Genomic DNA, 12,406 nt, shown 5'->3' on the forward strand with positions numbered 1-12,406 from the left:
CGCTTGCATGGTATACATGTGACATGATTAAGAGATGCTGGTCCTATATCTACTGTACTGTGTATGCAGACTGTTATACCGTGGTGCCTTTCAATGTTTACTCAATGTTTTCTATTGTGCTTGACCTGTATTTTGTGCAAAACCCAAATAAAGACTTTTACTGACTGAAAAAAATGTGAGGCCCCTCTAACATTGGGTGTGTACCCCACCACACCACAGTCTAGTCTTGTGACAAGAGAATAAGCCTCTTTCCTTCCCTATGGACCACTGTGCTGAAGAAGGTGCAGCATGGTGGGTGGGATACAGTCCACAACTTCCCACTACTCTGCTCCCAATGGAACTCACTGATATCACTGATAGGGCACTTGTGATGTTTCAATAAAGTTCTAACAAAAAAGTAAACACCGTGTTGTGCTGGGATGGTGGATCAGTACTGTATCCTTCCAGCGCCTTGTATTCAGAGGGTCACTGGTGCGAAGGAGCCCCTATGGTGGATTGTAGGCAAATATCCCTTCCCAGGATCCATTGTTACCCAGGGTAGGAAGAGGGAGGGAAAGTTTTTATAAAGTTAGATTGGGCATAGGGCATAGAGAGAGCGATCTTTCCTGCAACCATGGTTTGCAGAAAGAAAATCGCTCGATTTCCCCATCACCACAGTCAGTGTTGATGGAGGAATCCCTCTGTGCTGGGCGAACACAGTGATTACTGCTACTGGCTAGAATAGTGGCTGGCAGTAATAACATGTAGAATCCACCAGGCTGGTTGTACCCAAGTTGATTGATCGATCAACCTTCCCATACATGATTCCAATCTCAGCCGCTCCCTGTTGAACTGTCCGAGATGTGAACTCTGTATGGTTGGATTTAGTATTAGGAACACTGTTAGGTCACATTCACCCGTGTGACGCACTTAGGCGGTTTTGGTGCATTTGTTGTCACTTCAATGGGCTCCCCGACATGGGACAAACACCCTGAAGTGGCTCCAGCACCTCTGTTTTGGCAGTGAGCGTTTTCCATGTGACAACACGGGGTTTATTTACTAAAGCTGGAGAGTCCAAAATCAGACTCCCTTCTGCATAGAAACCAATCAGCTTCTAACCTCAGCTTGTTCAATGAAGCTTTGGCAATGAAACCTGGAAGCTGATTGGTTTCTATGCAGAAGGGAGTCTGATTTTGGACTCTCCAGCTTTAGTAAATAAACCCCCACATGTCTGCTCCTGTGTTTGGGGTGTCATTAGGAAATCATGTCCCCACAAGTACAATGGACATCTGGCACACCTTCCTACAATACAGAGGGAAGGATGAGGCCGAAGAAGGGAAGTGATGATCATATTCTGGAGAGAGGGGTCATTCCCCCTCCATAACCTGGCCCTGGATGAAGCTCTCCTCTATAGGGATGGAAGGAGGCTTCCTCATTACACTGACCGGGGGAAAAGTCTCCATTCACACCTATAGACGGGGCTCCGGGCTGAGCTCGGATCTGATCGCTCGTTGTGGGGGAACATCGCACCGAACTAGTACCGGGGTCCAGAGATGACCGGGTGTCCCGGGTCCGGTGTAATAGTAGTTCTCGGACTCCGTGTCCCCGGACATTAACCCCCCAACCCCCGAGCTCCCTGCATGTCCCAACATGTTGATATTATGTTGGGGGCGGAGCCGGCCGCGGAGTGACAGCTCCGGGGGTGTGGGAGGGGTCTCCCGGTCTGATTGGGCGTGGTTTGTCCAAGTTGGCTGCTGGCTGGTGGTGTGTGCAGTTAGTGAAGTGTGAGCGGTGCTTGGAGGACGGTGATCGCTGCGCTCCCGGTACATGGGACTCTTCTACACCGACATCCAGGCTCATGTCACACGTCTGACCCGGGTGAGTGATCGGACGCCGCTACTCCTTCGTACTTCAGCCTGTCCGGTGTGTGCCGGACCATCCCAGACAAAGTTCACCGACACGGAGATCGCCCCTCTGTGCTCAGCGCTGCCGAGTCCGACCGGGGGTCAGAGAGGGGGTGGGTTACCGGCTGTGTGCGGGACGTCACCGGGGCTACGGGGTCCACTTCATAACCCCATGTCAGAGGGGCGACGAGTGTCCCGGATCACACACACGTGTATATACATCTATTGCTGTGTATCGTCGGGAGGAGTCCGGTCATCAGTCCCCCAACTCCGTACACAACTGCCCGGTACGGGATCACCTACAGACATCATTTGTATCTATTACCGATCACTACTTTATACAGATAATCTGCCGGCAGAATACCACATCTGTATCTACAGTTAGTATGACAGGAGACAGGTGACCCGTCCAGGACACGGATACGGGAGAGACTATACGGGGCAGTCACATCCACATGACTTCATTGTATCATTTACATCTATTGTATACACCTTTATATCTGCACGCTCAGAGTGCATGTATATAAATGTATCCGGAGACCAGGATTGCCCGATCTGATCCCATATATATCTCACATGTCAGTATTGCTGAGCATACAGCTGTAGACCTATATCCATGTACTTCATGTCCATGTTATATATATATATATATATATGTCTAATTTTTGGTGTGTGTCCATGCCAGGACTGTTCCTGCGATGGCAGCCCCCTGCGGCGATGCGTGTGGGGTCCGATTTGTCTGTTGTTCTTCCATGTGCTGTGTATACTGGGGTCCGATTTGTTGGTTGGTGTGTGGTTCTTCCATGTATAGTGGGGTCCCATTTGTCGGTGTGTGGTTCTTCCATGTATTGTGTATAGTGGGGTCCTATTTGTGTGTCGGTGGGATGTATATCCCGGGCACAGTGTCTCTGACACTCACTGGTGTAATTCCATCAGAGGCACTGATCAGTCCCATGTTGGGACGCTGTTGTCCGGTCGTTGTCCCCGTGTCTGGGAGGAAGGATGTGCTGTGTCGGTGTATTTCTGGTCGCCCTGGTCTGGGCTCCTCAGCCCGCCACACGTTGGGTCATATAAGGATCTACACACAGCAGTCTGTAGGATTTGTTTACAAACAGTGACAGTCAGGTGGCTGCTCTGCCCTCGTGTGGACACTACACAGCCCTGCACACAGAGGAGGAGGTGAGACACTGACAGGACGCCTCATTCACACATTATCCGCACTTCACAAAGAACACGCACAAGGGAACGCTGAAGACTCCTTCCAGGAGCACAGGAATCGACAATCTGCACATCAGATGTTACATTAGGAGTAGGTCACTTGCTTTCCTTTAACATCTACTATGCTTGATCATGTTTTATTTGGTTTATATAGGTCTTCAGATTTTTGTTGCTCATACAAAAGGTTTTTCACTGTTCTTCGTATATCAATTGCTACAAATCTTACATCCTGTGAAGTTTTTCTTTATATTAGTCCATATATATAAACCATAACTGCATGCAACTCTAGATTGCCACGACTGGAAATGGGGGACCCTTTTCCATAAATATTGGGGCAATTAAATATTAGGGTGTTGATCTCTGAGTAATTATACGCTGAATTATCACATTTTCTTTTCTTTTTAGCAGATTACAAGTTCAGCAATGGCGAGGGCACTTCATGATGGGAGTACGTCTGAACCTGTGGGAAACATTCAATCAGATGCCGGCCGCACTTTTCCTGCTGATGTTGGTGCCTGTGCCGCCTCCTCCTCTCGAATCTGTGAACAGAACCTGCCTGTGAGCCATCAGACCCCCCTCCCTGTCCCGGCCCCACCATCCATGTGTCAAAGGTGCTTATCCTCTTGCCAAAACCACCCCCAGGACAGACTTGAAATGGTTAACAGTTGTGAATCTGGACCTTCTTCAACTGCTTGTGAACAAAGGCACTGCTCCTACCCAGAATCCTTCAGCACAGGAGAACCCACTGCATACGGTAAGTTGCTTGCCTCTATTGTGTCTGCCTGTGACCTGAGCGTTGTGGCGGTTGTTATATTGGTGGCAGGTTATACGTATGGCTTGTTGGAGATAATGCACGCAGGTTAAGCAGGATTTCTGAGTAGGAGAGTGTTAAACTGTTAGTAAAGCCTGCAGTGCTGTCAGCTCTACCTGCAGCCAGTATATATAGACATGTCCTGACTTGTCCTCCACCAGCTTCCTTTAAAAAAGAGAAGAGGGCATTCTAAGATATTAAACAGGAAAGTGGTGAGTGCTGTGTGTTACGGCACCCTGTGCTAGATTGCAATCGTTTGTGTACAGGATTTGTAATTATTGCTGCTGTGACCTATAGAAACTAATAAGTGATAACAATGACACCTCTGAACTGATAGGAGGTGAAATCTGATTGCAGTGGGTTAGTGCACCTTGTGGTAATGAAGTTCTGGTTTGAGATTGGTGTCTGTCAGTGCTGGATGTTGGAGTCGCATGCTGGAGCGTCCTTATGATCCTCTGTAATAGACCAGCTGCAGTCTCCAGTGTAAAGCAGAGATGTGATCTAGATCTGCTGATTGTATGATTGCTGTCTATGTAGGACATTATTGGGATCTTAATCTCTTCCCCCTTTTTTTTTTTTTTTTTTAAATTGCGCCTGACTAATGCTAACTGTCCTTTTTTACTAGTGTCTGGTGTAGGTTTACACACACATGTTTCTTAGTCTTCCTGTTTATGAAGCTGTATGTTTGGCCATGTGCCAGGTCACTAGAGGCTAGTCATGACACCCTGGCATGTGTCCAGCTTGTCTGGAAGAGCTGGCATTGTGGACACAGTGGCACAGTCATGAGTTAGAATGAGATATGCAGGACAGGCTGTAATTCCCATTCTGGACGACAACAACAACCTCTTGTATTAGCACTTGTGTGGTGCAGTCTCTGTAGAGTTGTATTGTTTCTGCATGTGAAGGAGTATAAAATGTTAGTTAAAATTTGTATTTGATAAACTTCATGTGGTCTAGCTGCCTGGGTATCCAGCACCTGTGTTTATTAGTCTTTAGTGTCCAAATAGTAGAATGATCAAAGGGGAGATTAGAGAGCTGATGAGGAGGAATGAAATACCTGCAATGATGGGATGACCATAAACCACCTAATATTCTTTAGCAGTTGCTGCTGGTCTTTTAAGGGACACTATACCACCCCCTTTACCTTTTTAAGTTCATAAAGACTGCAGACTTTCTTGGGTCCTTCGCTCACCCTAATTCTGCTGGTGGGGTCAGCTTTAGGGTAGCTCATACCTTTGCAGCAGAGTAGCCCATTACTTAGTGTTTACTGATTGGGAACAAGCATGCAGCCAGTGAAGGCTGAAAAGTCCTAACTCCTCTCTTACAAGATTTGCTCCGGGTTGGTCAGGATGACCTGCATTGGAACCTGCACCTTCAAAAACATGTTGGCTCCAAAATGTGTTTACGCAGATCCCCTTTAATCTAACTCTAACAATGCATCCGTTGGATTTGGATAGATTGTCACTATACAGACTGTCAAGGATAGCCGATCCAGAAATCCATTACCTGCTTAAAGCTCAACTACTAGCACATTCAATATTATTCAAGGAGGTTATGAATTTACAAAAAAAATATTGAATTTTAAATGCACCCAGTGTAGGTATCCACATTTGTTTTGCTGTCTTTCTCCTTTTAATTCCCTATACAGCAGCACTTTGTTTGGGCGTGAGATGACCCAGCATAGGCTCTGCTGCATTACACTGTCAGTCCAACACAGGAAACCTGAGGACAGAGGGGAGTCACGACTCTCTAATGTGCTGCTTTATTGTCCATTCTGTCTGCTACCATGGAGGTGATAGACTTGAGTCTGCTGGCTGATAAGGGAGCGTGGATCACAAGACAGGCTGAACAGAGTTACAAGTCCTATTTCAGGCAAATCCATTTCCGTGTAGATTGTTTTAATTGTGTCTTGCTGCTAGCCTGGAGATTGGGTTTTTAAAGCTATTCGTACAGAAATAACAAATCCTGCCCTCCCTACCACCACCGACCATACAGTTTTCTTGAAGTATATAAAACAAGCACTGCAATGCTATTACTGCACAAACTGGGCACTCTGAGAGCCCTTCCCCGATATTGATTACTTGGCCAAATAGTGGAGCATTAGAAACGTTATTCTACCGAAGATGAAGCTTGAGGTTCAGGCAGAGCCACTGATTGGCTGGCTCCTCCCAGATACAAGTAGTCTTTTTGTGAATTTTGTGATATAATTGGCATTGGAGAGAGCATTGATTTGGTGTCGCAAATATATTTCAGCACTTCATCGCCTGTCTATGCGCTCGGGGAAGGAGGATAGGGAGGGATTGAGGGCTGTTATTTTAGTATAGGTTCCCTTTAACAAGCTTCCAGCCCTCCTCATGAATGCTTGTATTGACCGCTCTACAAGCAATGAAATTAGCATGTGTCATTGACCCCATTTTCAGTAGAGAAGGTGCCGGACTACAAGTATCTGGATCAGTGAAATGGTTAAGCGTCTAAAAATGGAACTGCCATCGCTTTGAAATTATTGGTTTGATTTACAGCTGAAAGTGCATGCATTCTTTATAAATCTCTACACAGCTTGTGTCGGAGCTCATTATATTTCATTTCCTGCTACTTGGAGCAGATAATGTTTGCAGCTTCAAAAAAAAAAAAAAAAAACTGCTGGCATTCTGCTAATTAACAGGCGTGCATACAATGTAACAGCCATTGAGATTTGTTCAATGTACAGAATGTAAATTATGACAGACATACGGGCTTATTAAATAATACTGCGTGGGGAGCGCTAACCCACAGCAGCCAATCAGAATTAATCATCGGTTGCTAAATACTGCTGCTCATCAGACATTCCTGATAGGCTTATTGCGGTGCAGTGGGGTTTACTAACCCATTACCACCAATCAGAAGCTAGGTGGCCTAATAAAATCTTTTGTTGCTATGGGTTACTACATATAACTGCCTGTTCATGTTTTGTTTTTCTGCAGATAACGTCCATAAATCAATTTTCTTTATATTTTCCCCGGCAGGTCTCAGGCACACAACTCATGAACATTCTAACATGGGGACAGAAGTGGAAGAATTGCACCAAGATGACCCCCAAGCTGAGCTGCAGCTGGCAGGAGACGTGCCTGTAGAGCGAGAGATTGCCCTCCGACTGCGCAGGATTGGTGACCAAATGAATGAGCGGTACCTGCGAAGAGTAAGTATCATAGCTTTCTACCTTCTTAAAGGGTCCAGTGTTGGACTTGACTGTCCATCTGAGTCCTCATTCATATCTCACTGTCTGCCCTCATGTGTACCCAATCATTATCAAAGGGGATTTTGCCCTCCTGGTTGTTTGTTGTTTTTTTTTTTTTTAAATTTTGAGAGTGGAGCAAGAGGAATGAGACTTCTCTTGCTGCAGAGGGAGAAGTAAGACCAGGAAAGTTGAAAGTTCTAAGAATCCTCACCTGTTAAGTTGATGAGACATGCAGACAGCCAGAAGGTGATGCACCCCATTAAGTTTAGAAGGACTGATATTTAATGTGTACCCAGTATATAGTTGATTTACATTCTGTCTTTGTATGGGATTTTGGGTTGTTGCATACAAGTCTGTTACTATGAAGTATGCAGGGAAGGGAGGGAGTTAATCTCCCACCCAGAGCTGTCAGCAGCCGTAATCCACTATCACACTTTCCCTGTACACGGGTCTCTGCTGCCTGTCCTCTGTGATCATCTAAGCCCTATAATCAAGTGCTGTACAAGCGATCAGTCCGTCTCGCTCTTTTGTAGAAGTGAATTCACTGTGCTGCGCCTTTCCTCCTTTTTATACGTGTTACTATATTTAACCTATGACTCAGCCGCCTGCCTGGAGCCAGGCTCCTCCCACCGCTGCCACCATCTGTCTTATTTATCTCCACCATGCAGCAACTAAAAAGGCAGAGCGCAGCCAGTGAGGGGTTAATCTGCAGCCTGTCCCAGGGCCCATGTATTTCACAAGCGCTGTCCCCATTTGGGAATACATCAGGGCTACTGTATTGTGAATTTAATAATCCGCTGTATGCATTCGATTACTTGCTGGAATAAACAACAAGCTCATGTCGGATTCAGTGCTGTTGAGAGCATAATTGTGTATACAATGTAACATTTGTCCTGCTGGAGGGTTGCACCGGAATGTAATGAAACGCACGGTATATATTACATAAGCTGTTGACAGGTTGTGGCTTGTTTACAAGCAGGCTTGCCGAAAGTAGACCTGTTGAGAGAGAATCATACCGGCTGCTGTCGCTGACCTCTGCTCCTGGAAAACTTCAGGGGTTTTCTGAGTCGTGACCCAGAACTAATATGCAGACCAGGTTTCACTGGCTACATGCTTGTTCTGGGTCAGTGACTCTAAAAGTATTGAAGCCAGCTGGATGAGAATGACAGCCAGGCAACTAGCATTTTGAAAATGGGGTAGCCAATTGCAAGTTTTATGCTTCTATTTTTCTTCTGACATTTAACCAACTGTAGATCAGTAAAGGACTTTTTCTGGTTAGTTGCAAGACACATATATGATTTTCTACTGTTTCATGCCAACTCCCTGCCCCTCACCTAGGACTCCTACCAGCCATTCCAGGTTAAAGAGAGGCTGACTGTCAGCTGTCCTCTCTGGAACTAAATTTATCTCGCATATAGTCAGATGTAGTATATTTACAGTTCTTATTGGCTGTTTCAGTAAATTCGATTATCTGACCCCCTTTGTGTGGACGTTTTCATGCTTAGCATCCTATTGTTCTTTTCTCTTTCAGAGGCAAGTGGCACAGCGGCACTGGTGGGGTCCTCTGCGATGGCATCTCACCCAGATGATCTCGGAGATCCTGGCTGCCTTGTACAACCCACTCGTGGACATTTTACCACAGAACTAAGGCAGTTGCCTCCGTTTGGACATGTGGTACAAAGATTCGGGAGGTTTATGAGATGCCCACGTGTGCTGATTTGGCTTCTGCTGGACAGAAGCTAGGAGGCTTGACTGGTCTCCGTGGACGGTACCGCCGAAGTCCAGTGGGTGTCAAGATGACTAGATGACTCTTCTCCAGTGATATCTTCTCTGAGAAGACTTGAGAATATCGGTTCTTGATCTTTGCCAGCCGTTGGCTGTTCCGTGGTGGTGTTAATAGAGACAAGGTGGATATGGTAGCTGCCTTCTCTTCCTGCTATATTCACCAAGAGACTTTTTTGTGGAAATTTAACAAAAATGGTTTCCTCTAGTTAAGACATTGTATGATGGCTGTCACAATCGGGGAGTATTGGTAATGTGGAATAACTGGTGTTAATGTTGAAGTGAAGGAGCAATTAAAGTCTTGGTTGTAAGAAATATATGGCACATTCTTTACAATTTCTACTAAATACATGGGGAAACAAATTTTGTAGCAGGTGTCATAGTGGGCACCAGCAAATGCCAAGTACAGCATGGAATTGTATTCGGTGCATTCCCCTCTTAATGCACTCCTACCAGTGGCTGGAAAGGGTGTTATTCTGAGCCATACCAACTGCCCTTTTTGTAGCCAAATTATGAAAACCTAGACAAGCCATACTGAAAATTTTTTGCCGGCCCCCTTTTTGCATGCTGTGGTTGGCCCTCATCTGTATACATAGACCTCAGCATGTTGCCACTATAATGCCGTATGTCCTGATATAGCACTAAAACTCCTTCTTTCTCTACTGAGTTAATTGCCTATCATTGCGTTCCTACAAAACTTTGCTACATGAACATTTTATATCTTTTCCTACAAGCAAACAACTGATTATTAACCCACAGGGGGGAACAGATAGCTTAAAGACAAAGAGAAAATTGTATAATGTAAAAGAGAACAAAGTTTATTTAATTTTTTTTTATTATTGTAATTTTATGTTTTTGTTTTTTCCTTGGTTGGTAAGAAGAAATTTTTAGGTCTGAGGGAATGACAATTTTTTTTTTTTTTTCCCCCAAATGGTATTTTTTCCAAAAGCCTTAGAGTAAGGGAAAAGGGCATGGATAACTTGACCCTTGGGAAGATATTGACTCCTCTATAGTATATCTGAACTAAATCAGGTTTGAGACACCTGTACATTTCGGTCTTTCATAATGCTAGCTCCCAGGAGGCATTGTAATGTCTCACAAGCGGAAGGACTGGGGATGGCTATTCCTATAAAATACACACTAGAATGTTCTTGTTTTTACCTCTTCCATTTTCAGATGTTGAGAATTAGATGTGAAATGATGCATTCTGAAACTTGTAGTTCACCAGTAGCAAAAGAAGTGCACTTTATCTCTTCTGTAACCAATAACAGGTTTCCATTTCTACATGTGTGCAACTTTACAAGTTTATGAAACATCTTTACTGATGTGTCTAAATCAGTCTCTCGGTCCTTTTATTTCCTGACTGATGCATGAAGCATGGTATTTTTGCAAAGAATTCCCTGTTTATGGCTAGCAGGCTCCACTAGTTCTTGTGAATGATCCATCCCAAGAATTTGGAATTTATCCACATTTTTAAAAAAGGGATATCTGTTCCACTTTAGACATTGTCTCTTTCAATGCATAGGATAACACTAAGTGTGGCAGAAATGACTGAAGTGTAGTAACCAATTGACAGCAGATTTGTTTATTGTAGTGGGTATACAGGGTCCGTTTTTAACGTTGTGTCTCTCAGACCACTATTAGTGTGCGGCCCCTTATAATCAAGGATCTTTTGCAGGGGTGCAGTTCTATACATGTCAGAAGGTAGTATGAGGAAATATTAATTGTATAGTGATTGTGTGAGCTCATAAGACAAAGATAACACAATACAGATTATCTGATCTTCCTCTGCAGTAAAGAAACGTGTAGCTTGTGGTGCATTCCTGCATTTTCTCCACAAATCCAGGCCACATCATATCACTGAAAAATTTCTGATTTGGTTGCTTTCTGTTACTACGCTTCCCATATCCTTGAGAGAGCCTGGTGGATATACATTTCTCCAAACACAAGACAAAGGAGAGACTGATTTAAGCACATGAATGGGCACAGACCCACACTATGATGAACCTTGGTAAGCGTTTCCCCAACAAGACATATGGGGACGAGTTGATGCATCTGTTATAACAATCAAATTTGGGGAACTAACATGAGGCCTTGTCCACAGTAAACATAGAATTACTATAGAGTTTGCTATCTCTCTTTCTGCAGACGTTCTGCTTGATCTCTTATTTATCGCAGCAAGATACAACCCTTTATTTCTGCAATATCCTGCTAATTATTACACTCTCACCAGCTTCTGTGCATTCTTGACATACACAATAAAAGCTCCCTTTTTAACATTTAGAAGCCAACTACACCCAGGACTGAGATTTCAGTTGGGAAAGGCAAGTTGATTTACATGATGGCTTCTTTTATTTCTCAGGGATTCCAGTGACTGGGTTTCCCATCAGAATTTCCAGTTTCTGCCCAACTGGTGTGGTCACTGCAAAGCCAAATGATGGTGTCACTCTTCCCAAATTGATTTTTCCGTGTGAATGAACCGCTTGTGGAAGAAAACTGCATCCAATCTGCTGCAGGGAAGTCTCAGCACTGGAGTAATTGAAATGTATAAGAAGCTTTGTGTGGAGTTGGAGTTTTAAATGTACCAAGGCAGCCAATTTTTGGGTTGAGACAACTAGCCTATCATTTACCAGTAGCTAAGGACAACCCCTGAGGAGCCTCATGCATCAGAGATGTTGCCCTTGTTGGTGAATTGATGGGTTTCATGCTCATGACTTTTAGGTCCTGTGTTTTCACCATATAACAGAGACAGATTTTTATAAACTATTCTAAAAATAGAAAAAAAAATCACTATAACGTTATGAAAGAATTAAATTTTATTTTTATTTGTACAGTTTATGAAATGTTCTCTATTTTTGTTTACAGCAGCAATGCTGAAAGAGATGGAGACAAGTATATTTATTTCTTGGTAGCCACTTCACATATCAAGGACAATAACCTGTGACCTGTCAGGGAGGTGCCATCCAATCATCAAACACTCAGAGAAATTTTTAGTCCCTTGTTGGCCTAGACCTGGGGATGCCACTTGAGAAGCTGTTATCGCTGTAAATACTGTACATCTGTGAAATGTAAACATCCTTTTTTATTTTCTGTACATTTTTGTGATTGCGTTTTTTTTTTGTACATGGATTTTGTATTTCTTTTCAATAAAATATGGATCTGACTTATCTATTTGTGTTGTGTAGATTTATGAACATGTATTGGACCAGGCACAATACTACAAATCAAAAGTAAGCATTTATTCCATTGCAGGTTACAAATTCTTAGATTTGATGGCTACATTAGCTTTCTTCTATTTTCATCTGGTGATCAAGCTTTCCAGCAGAATGTATAAGTTAGAGGGATGAGACAATCCATTTACCACTGGTAGGGGTGATTTAAAAATGATTCACTTTTAATAATGCCTGTTAAAATTTTATCCCAAAATGGGAAAAAAAAAGTTGCAACTGATTAAAGTGTGAGCTGAAGTTTGGCTTCAATTTATTGTATTCAAATCTG

General features: G+C 43.7%; 1 protein-coding gene across 3 annotated transcripts; it reads left to right on the top strand.

The window, feature by feature from the left end:
• The first annotated feature begins 1,715 nt into the window (after positions 1 to 1,715).
• BBC3 (BCL2 binding component 3) lies at positions 1,716 to 12,075 on the top strand. Of its 3 annotated transcripts, none has more exons than XM_089652008.1 (4): positions 1,716 to 1,857; positions 3,507 to 3,855; positions 6,915 to 7,087; positions 8,658 to 12,075. In XM_089652008.1, the coding sequence occupies exons 1-4, from the start codon at positions 1,807 to 1,809 to the stop codon at positions 8,772 to 8,774; spliced, it is 690 nt and encodes a 229-aa protein (XP_089508134.1). In that variant the 5' UTR covers positions 1,716 to 1,806; the 3' UTR covers positions 8,775 to 12,075. The 3 variants fall into 3 exon arrangements, with proteins under 3 accessions (XP_089508134.1, XP_089508135.1, XP_089508137.1); XM_089652009.1 differs by having other exon boundaries at positions 1,727 to 1,857; positions 3,510 to 3,855; XM_089652011.1 differs by lacking the exon at positions 1,716 to 1,857 and adding an exon at positions 3,050 to 3,192.
• The last annotated feature ends 331 nt before the right edge of the window (positions 12,076 to 12,406 follow it).

The sequence above is a fragment of the Staurois parvus genome, unplaced genomic scaffold (genome assembly GCF_062004578.1).
Source record: "Staurois parvus isolate SC_StPar_1 unplaced genomic scaffold, SC_StPar_1.0 ptg000668l, whole genome shotgun sequence".
NCBI lineage: Eukaryota > Metazoa > Chordata > Amphibia > Anura > Ranidae > Staurois > Staurois parvus.

Bases quoted from the DNA above. Each gene is read 5' to 3' on its own strand.
- BBC3 (XM_089652008.1), top strand. From the start codon at position 1,807: ATGGGACTCTTCTACACCGACATCCAGGCTCATGTCACACGTCTGACC. The intron at 3,856-6,914 runs GTAAGTTGCTTG...TTTCCCCGGCAG, and splicing joins AGGAGAACCCACTGCATACG to GTCTCAGGCACACAACTCAT. The intron at 7,088-8,657 runs GTAAGTATCATA...TTTCTCTTTCAG, and splicing joins ATGAGCGGTACCTGCGAAGA to AGGCAAGTGGCACAGCGGCA.